This window comes from Raphanus sativus, chromosome 9 (assembly GCF_000801105.2).
Source record: "Raphanus sativus cultivar WK10039 chromosome 9, ASM80110v3, whole genome shotgun sequence".
In the NCBI taxonomy this organism is placed as follows: domain Eukaryota; kingdom Viridiplantae; phylum Streptophyta; class Magnoliopsida; order Brassicales; family Brassicaceae; genus Raphanus; species Raphanus sativus.
This window is the reverse complement of record NC_079519.1, coordinates 13,416,177-13,425,196: the sequence shown is the minus strand read 5'-3', so window position 1 is coordinate 13,425,196 and position 9,020 is coordinate 13,416,177. Positions and strand designations below refer to the sequence as shown.

General features: G+C 32.5%; 1 protein-coding gene, 1 long non-coding RNA gene and 1 other non-coding gene across 3 annotated transcripts; 1 reads left to right on the top strand and 2 right to left on the bottom strand.

Moving 5' to 3' along the window:
* Positions 1-1,304: 1,304 nt before the first annotated feature.
* On the bottom strand, positions 1,305-7,181 carry LOC108823326 (uncharacterized). The gene is made up of 7 exons (XM_018596502.2): positions 6,969-7,181; positions 6,797-6,883; positions 6,311-6,523; positions 5,873-6,037; positions 5,006-5,059; positions 4,767-4,913; positions 1,305-1,873 (listed from the first exon to the last, which is right to left on the bottom strand). Exons 1-7 carry the CDS (start codon positions 7,179-7,181, stop codon positions 1,496-1,498), a joined length of 1,257 nt encoding a protein of 418 aa, XP_018452004.2. The 3' UTR covers positions 1,305-1,495.
* On the bottom strand, positions 3,041-3,204 carry LOC130500568 (small nucleolar RNA snoR143). Its single transcript, XR_008939188.1, has one exon. It is a non-coding gene; the product is annotated as a small nucleolar RNA snoR143 (small nucleolar RNA).
* On the top strand, positions 6,521-7,217 carry LOC130500329 (uncharacterized). The gene is made up of 3 exons (XR_008938934.1): positions 6,521-6,733; positions 6,818-6,954; positions 7,080-7,217. It is a non-coding gene; the product is annotated as an uncharacterized LOC130500329 (long non-coding RNA).
* Positions 7,218-9,020: the final 1,803 nt, after the last annotated feature.

The following is a 9,020-nucleotide window of genomic DNA, read 5'->3' as shown; positions in this document are numbered from 1 at the left end:
TAATTATAACCTTCTCCATGTTGAAATCAGATATAGTAATTTGGCATGAAACCTTTATTTATTAAATGCTTCCAAACATTTTCACGAGTTGCCAGTTTTGAATTGTTGCATTTCCGACAAGGACAAAACATCTTACCGCTTTCCTGAGCGAGCGGTGTAGAATCTGCTTGATGCATAAATGTCTCTAATCCTTTCAGATACTCTTTCGTCACTCTCCCGTTAGCATCTCTATGCGTGTACATCCATCTCCGCAACTCTAACTAATTTCCATCACCAGACATTTTTTTTTTCACGTTTTTAGATTTTTTTTCTTTTGCATGTGGTGTGTTTCAAATGTTCCTCAAATGACATATTTATAGGAAAATTCGAAATTGGTAGGTGAAATTTTACTACGAATTAACGACGAAATATGGGTAGTTAGACAAGATAAAAAACGTGTGTCACCTAAAATTAGGTTGAACTCGCAAAAACCACGTAAATATTTTCCTCGTTAATTACACGTTAAGTATTACGTGTTCATTACGACGAAATGCAGTTTCCTCGTAAAACGACGTTCCTTTACGTTTGGTTTACGACGAAACCCTTTCGTCGTTAATTAACGACGAAATAACGTGTTTATTGTCTTTTCACGTAACTTTCTCGTAAAGGCCTCGTAATTTTACGAGAAAATTATTTCGTCGCTAAGTTTCGTCGCTAAGCCCGTGTTTTCTTGTAGTGAACGAATCGGAGGGGAACCAAAGAGATCACCAAGGAGAGACAAGCATGCAACTTTGGAGACAATCAAAGATGAACAAAGCTAGAACAAAGCTGGACAAGGATCAAACACCAAGAGAATGATAAAGATGGGATAACACCATGAAACAGAGAGAGAAGCCAAATCCAGAAGCAAAGAGATGCATGCAACTCTCGCAACCGCCATCATGGGAAAAACCAACAAGCTTCTCAAAAAGATCTGGTTCCACCAAGCTTCATCGATCTTGGCTTCATCATAAACAACGGACAAACCAAAAGAAAAAGTCCGGCTCCGGTGCCAGCCACCGTCAAGAAGATAAACTGAGCTTTCTTTAGAGAGATGTTAGCAAATCTCAAACTATTCTAGTTGTGATGTTTAAGGAAAGAAAAATAAATAAATAAATAAATATATTAAATAAATATAGTATATTAGAATTATGGTTCTTTTAAAACAAATTGAATTACGGATCAGGGTATGCCTACCTGTGGACAAAGTTTCAAAAGATAAATATATTCGGCATTTAAAAACAAATCTCCAGATAGAAAATTTTTAAAACTGATGTTGAAAAAAATTCTCCAAACAGAAAAATATATATATTTTCACATCAATATTACTGTTAATGTTTCTGAAAAAACAAATCTCAGGAAAAGAAAGAGAACAAAAGAAAAAAAAAACAATCTAATTAAAAGAAAATAAAAATCTTAATAACAGGATTATAGCACTAATTCACACAAAATATTTCATTTCATCGTTTGAGGTTAGTCAAGGACATCGAGGGTTTCGACCAGGTCCTCCGTAGTAAAAGTAAGTCCCCCATACATTGTTTTTGCCTTGTCTGATGTTATAACAAGCTGGGTGATCAGCCAAAACATGGAGATTGCTCAGAGGCAAGAGATTGTTGTCCCAGTCTACAACTTGTAAGTTCCTGAAGTATGCAGCTTTCTCAAAGCCTTCATCTGCGAAATGGCCACTTCCCATCTGTGTTCCCGTGTGGCCGCCGTTTGACCGGCTGTTCACAACTTCGCCGCCAAATTGAACCATACTTGCATGACTCCTCAAGTGACTGAATAAAAAGACTGGCCAGTAGCCCACAAGAAGTCCATTTCCTAATTCAAGCCACCAATGCCCATGTTTCGGATCCTACGTTATGTTTAATTAACCATAATTGGGTACACCACGTTTAGCTCCAAGAAATAAAAAAAAAAGGACAGTATAATTGAGAGAACAATATAATATCAAAAAAAACTACGAAACCCAAAATGCTTTTGGGGTAAAAGCTGGCTACGATTATATTTAAGAAATTATGAATATATACTGTAGTTTCTTAATTAGTGAACTCAACATCTGGCATGTTATCATCATGTTTTTGCTTAGTGATTGCTTCTACTTTTGCCTCTAAACAATCAGTATTGTTTTTTTTAGGTTGACATTAAAAAGCTATTCTATTTTTTAATCAAGTCACTGCTTATTGAATAAATGTAATTAATAAATAAATATTTTTCCATCATTTTTAGACTTGTGGTTGAAATATTAAAGTGACATTTTGTGAACTTAAAAATATATTTTTGTATACACTAAGGGAGATCAACGTAATATTCCATATAGGTTTTGTTTGATGCGATGAAGTTTATGTCATCAATTTCATATCCTCAATTTAGGGCTCTTACCAAATCGAGCATTTTTACTCCTTACCTTTATTAATTACTTGATGTTTTAGAGAATTTTTTTGTTCCAAAATAGATGACATTTTTAATTTTCAAAGTAAAATGTATGTAAAATTAATTTTATATGACCAATGATATAATGTAGTTTACTCTTCTATTGCTCAGATTATAAGTATGTATATAGTTAATGATGATTTTGTTTAGAAAAAAGGATATAATTAAATATCATCTTAAGTGTCTACTTTTAAGAGATCATCTATTAGAAAAACGAATGAAGCATAAATCAACAATGTTTTTCCAAACAAACTGATGTTATCTTTTTTTATTACTCCCTTTATGAAATTTGAATTTGGTTCCTTTTTTGGAAAATATTATATTGTATTAATCAACCGACATAAACTGAAAATCTAGTATCTATTACAATTTTGAATACTATAAATAACTGTTTAAATTCATTTTCGACTAGATTTTCTTGCACAAATTCGAGGTTGGTTCCTTTCTTTATTCGTTTCCCAAAAGATTTGCTTGTATTCAAATTTTAATGTGGCTCGCCGTATTGTAAAAGTTAAGCATTTCAAGGGGTGATTTTCATTTGTTTGATGAGTTTTTTTTTTTTTTGCAAAGACAAAATTCACAAGGATCAAATTGTGGGATATATTTAGTAGCTGAGAGCGGAGAGAGAAACCGCATAACACCTGTGGATCTATCCCAACGGTTGGCCGCTTACTGAATTAACAACAATTCCTTTACGCATGATGAGTTGTATATTTTTTTAGGTTAATATGTTCTGTTGGTTTCTCTATACGTTATGTGTACGATAAAAAAAATTATAGCCTCAAATAATTACCATGAAAGATTGGTATAAATATTGTGTAACATCTTATCGAAATATTTAAAAGATTTGCTTTAGTTATCTATATTAAAGTGTTTTTTTCTTTTTGGTCACGTATCTAAAAGAAACTTCAAAGTTAAGCGTGATTGAGTTAAAATACAGGAAAAATGAATAATTTATTGGGAAGTAATTCACATCTTCAATTCAAAAAAAAAATTCACAACATCATAAAAGTGAATTCAAAACACGAAAAACTTAATATGGTAATTGCAGAATTAGTTAAACAAATCTTTTAAGATTCCAAAAATTTAAAATACAGTCCATAGTACATAATGAGATCCATGGATCGTGTGAATAGACGTAAAAAACCTATTATCGATAGACGGTCAGAGCGCTATAAACAGACGTACCCAAATGAGTGTTGATGTGAGCTCTAACATAGATTATGATCTTGAGTTTGATTAGTGAAATATTATATAACGTATCGAAAAATAATTTGCAATATCATAAATTCTGATGAGATCAAAGCACGGAAAATATAACTTAGTGATTGAAGGTTAGAAAATACATCTTGCGAATCTCTTAAAGAAATTAATGCATCATTCGTACAAACATATAAAATATATGCGACCATTCGCTGACCCCTAGGGCATAATTAGTATAGTACTGTTCATATGTATATATTATATTTATGTCACGTCTTAAAAAGTAGAAAAGTACATGAAATCATATTTTTTCAAAACACAATGAAAGAATTGTTGGAGGGGCTTAAACAGTACTATACTATTCATTGTATATTTTATATATGTCATGTGTTAAAAAGTAGATTTATGTAATGAGATAAAGAAAAGTAGATGAAAACATATTTAAAAAGACAATGAGAAAATGGTTGGAGGAGGTCAAATTAATAGTTGTGTGGTAAGCTTATCTTTTTAATGTGTCGGCTAAAACTAAGATTTTTAGCAAACATATGCGTAGCGTATTATGCGCTATTGACTTAATGTGTGTCGGTCTTAGTGCTTCATTTTTTTTATTTACTTATCATAATGGCCTAAGTTTTTATTTTTATTTTTTTGCCAAGTGAATGGCCTAAGTTTGTGAAGCAAACACAAACGAAGTATTAATTAAGGAAAAGATTTAAAATTGTAATAGCGGGTCGTCAACTTCTACTTCTTGATAAAATCTAGGAAGAAAAGAAGAACAGGACACCTGTTAATGCGCTAAACTACACACTCCGATTCATGTAAATGTTGATCGAAGGTTATTGGTAAATTCAAAACATCACATGCACGTACTACTATGACTTGATTCTACCATAATTTTCATCAAAAACTGATATGAAAAAGAAAATTAAGTAGATCAATATTCTATTTGGGTTGACCAATAACTATGTATAAGGACAAATCCTAAGTTTTTAGGAATTAAGTATATTGTCAAATATTGTAAGTTTTCAGGAATTTTTTTGTCTTTATCAACGAATTAAATTGATAAAATATGTTTAGAAGTGGGGAAATAAAGGGAAGAAAAGAAGACTGACCTTCCAAATCATTAAGCCGAGATCAAACTGTCTTCCATTGTAAGAGGACCTTGGGGAAATCGCTGCACCAATTGCAATTTTATTGTTGGTTTGTACGAACCCTGAGCAGAGTAAATTGTAGCATCCAGTTGCTTGGTATGCATCTGTCTGCTTTTTCAAAATATTAAATACAATTTCGTTTCCACAATAATAACACATATATAAAAAACAGAGGGGAAAAAAAGAGAACTCGTCTTTACCGTCCAATATGTGAAGAATCTTGGATAGTTATCTCCGTATAGCTCAGGACTAACCTGAAAGAGATTTCAAACGTTATGTAAATTAGTAATCACTAATCGCCAACCTAATTATTAATTGAACACACTCTGTAACCTCATTCTTTTCCAACTTACTAATATATACTAGAGAGTGGGGTGGTTCCCCCCAAAACGTTTCTAACATATCTCTATATTTGTTTTCATAGCAACAGAGAGAAAAAAATCTATTATTATCTAATTATATTTATTTTTATAAAATAGAAATTGTTACCTTTTCTTCTATATTTGAAGGTAAAAAACATTTCTCTGTATTAAAGTAAGAAGTAGATAATAACATTTAATACATATATAAAAGAAATTACACACCTATTTTAAATTTTTTATTTTAAAGAAAAATATATCGAAAATAATTTTATAAAAATTAATAAAAATTGATTCCTTTGAGAGTTCTTTTTTTTACGCTTTTGAACTTATAGCATAGATATGAAACGCAGAAATAGCACTATTAAATCCCGTCCGTATTTATAATATTAAACTGTGTATAATATGATGATAGTTTTGAGTTTATATGAAAAGTATGCACTTAATATATAAACTTTTGAAAACAAAAAAAATATAAATAAGCGATCTTTTTTTTTTTTTTTTTTTGTCAACATGTAAATAAGCGATCTAAACAGTATACTTATAGGTAGGTTGATTCTTATCACTCAACGACCCTTTTTGCCGAAAAACACTTTTAGTGACGAAATATTAATCAGCTAATTAGTGGTTACTAAATCAACAAATTTTTCTTCTTTAAATAACCAATCAGAAATAATGCTTATATAGTAAAAGTAAAACGAAGGGTACCTGCCAACCAGCTTCAATGGTATTTAAGTCATGGCCAAATGAGCCAGAGATTAGCCAAATCTGAGATAAACTAAACTCATAAGCATCAGTGACACGTGGCGCCCACACGTTTATGCTTGCTTTTGCTCCATAATATTGTTCTCCATTAACAAATACGACCGCGTGCTGCATGTAAACTAAATTATTAATGCAAAACCTTTAATTCTTACAATTTAAAATTAATTTTAGGCTTATAGTATATTTTCAATATCAAGAACACAGTTTGAACATTCAAAGACCCTTTTCTTTTCTGAATGAATCATTTTTAGAATGCCTTTATCTCTTGTTGGAGAATATAATGCTTTATTGAACCAACAAAAGTTAAAGTGTAAAAAGCATTAGAATACAATACTATTCTCCCGTATGATGGATGCGTAAGAGAGGTGTGGAAGAAGTTACCTCGTGACCGCCTCCGGAGGAGTCTCGTCTGATTGGTTTTCTCAGTCTGCGACCAAACCGTCTAACTGATCTTGCCCTTAAAACATCAGTCTTCGCTGTCCTTCTCATCGGTATTGACCCAATTGGACAACTTTCACCCGACTGACTCCATAGCTGATTAAAACTTTCTTCATTTGTTGTTTCATTTGCTCTACTTGGCATCTCTGGCAAATCCTGTAAGTTTCCATATATAGAATCATTTTTCTTTCAATAACCAGATAGGTTTTGTAGAGACTAAGACTAATCGCCGAAGGGCCCAGAGTGGCTGTGGCTGCCAAGAGGATATCGATTTTCATATATCGTTGGAACTTCTGGCTTTGACCTACATGTGAATCCTCTAGACCTCTATTCACTCAAACATACCACTACACCACACGCTCTTCGGTTAATATAATTACTTCAATCTTTCCTAAAATTATAAAACAAGTGAAAGAGAAAATTTATTACCAGTGGTTTCTGCCCTCGTAGTTGGGGATGATCAAATGCTGGTTGCAGATGAGACGGTACACATTCTATTACATCTCCATCTGGGCTCTAGAGTTTCATAATAACAAAAACAAGTTCTCATTAAAAACTAAAAAGAAACAGAGGATTCCATAATAAAGGTATGTTTGGTTACGTGTATTGTTTTGATGGAAGGCTTGTTGATTCTCTTGAGATATTTTTCTATTCTTCTAAGTTTCTGAACGTCCGTGTTGGGTCTGAAGGAAGTTTGGTTTTTGTGATGAAGATCCGACCCAAGTAAAAAGTCTAGTTGAAGAGAGAGAATAAGAAGAAACCCAATAAATTTGGATGTGACAGTTGAAGAAGAAAATGAAGAAGAAGAAGCCATAACTAGAGAATGTACGGACTGTTTTGTAATGAAATGGATAGTTCTATTTGTCTCCTTGTGCTTTCTTGTTTTGTTTTAGCACAAGAACAAAGAAGTAGTAGAAGAAGAAGGAAGAATGAGAATGATAAGTTGATTTAATCCCAATGTCCAGACAGAGGAAAACAGAGAGCAAACAAACAAAAACTACTAATGTTTTTTTTCTGTTAGATGCTATTTCCTCTTTTTTAAGGGGTTTCTTCGGGTCTGTAGAATCTCAAACTTTCTCTCTCATTTCTAGCTTTTGCTTTAAATTAAAGAAATAAAAAAGGAGAGAAAGATATGAAGTTAAGTGGCTTTGGGGTTGTGTTTCTGACAGAGTGTAGGCTTTGACAGGCACGAATTACCATTTAAAAGAGAGTGCTTAAAGGGTGGGGCTTTTTGCTTTTTGCCTTTCCCAAGTTTTTTTACCCATAACCTCATGTCCACTTAACACCTTCTTTACTTCACTCGAAATGGTAAAAAGCTAATGCTACTGATTATTATCCACCAAACATGATGACGATGGGACATGGATCTATCACTATACTAGGAAAAATTAAGGTTTAAACTTTGTTTTGTTATCTTATTCATGAGTTTCCACAATACAAAACATGAATAGAGTAGAAAGTGAAGAACAAAGCCTGCATTAATTTAGAGTAATGATTTGCATTAAATAAATGTAATGGTTGAGTGCATTGTTATGTTATAGACAAGGATAGATTATTAACATTTTTCTCTATGGTTTCAACCTAATATATTGTAATATATATATTAGGGATTTATCCGCCTTTGCGTTGAATATTGTTTTATTGTTGCTAAATATAATTTTTTGGATGATGTAATTATGTGATTATCTTTATTTGTTAATAGCACTATTTGGTATTTTTATTATGCTATATATAGCATGTGATTGGTTAATATATTATGTGTTTTTTAATAATGTGTTGTTGTGTGTAGTAGCAATTGTTAGTGGTGAAGTGAACCTTGATATAAAATATATTTAATTTCAATAATTTTGCCTTTATGCATTAGTTGATTCTAAGATATATAGTTTCAACATCAAAATTGTTTTTTTTATTTCTGAACATTATTTTAAAGATGTTTTTTTCTTACTTCTCTCCATATTTTGATTTTGAGCCGTCACCATCTATGTATTTCGTTTACTTTTCCGGTATGCGGTGCTTCTCCCCATCCGAAAAAAGACACACCTCCATGCTCTTGTTCTACTTCACCTTCTTCTCTTGTGAGATTATATGGTATTTGTTGTAAATTAGGTTTATGAGTTTCCAGTTGTGCGGTTGTTTCTCACGGAATTGTAAGATGTTCTGGTTAATATTGGCAACTTCTCTTCTTTCTTAGATTTCGGCTGATGTTAGAGACTGCACCTCATTGGATTAGATCAGAGTTAGTTGGCTTTGATATTGTGTTCTTCGTCATTGTTTTGCCGTCGATTGTCCATGCTCGTCTTGATTTCAAGATATGGTTTTTGGTTTTTGTTTGAAACGAGTTTGGTCTAAACGAGTAAAAGGAGACGGAACTTGTCGGTGGGTTTATTCAAAAGTGTTTTATTAGATCGGTAAACGATTTGATTACAAATAAGGAAATTTTGATCAGAAAGTTAGTCGGTGCTCGAGGAGCATTGGTCGGGAAAGTACAAGTCGGCAAGAATACAAGAGAGTAAACCCCTATTTCTAGCCGCCAACTGAGTATGTATGCGTTCAGATGCCTTCTCTTCCTTCTCTCCTTTCCTTAAATAGGCGTAGCACGGGTCTTCTTGATGTCGGTCTGACCTAATGGACCCATTGCCATTAGGCCAATAGT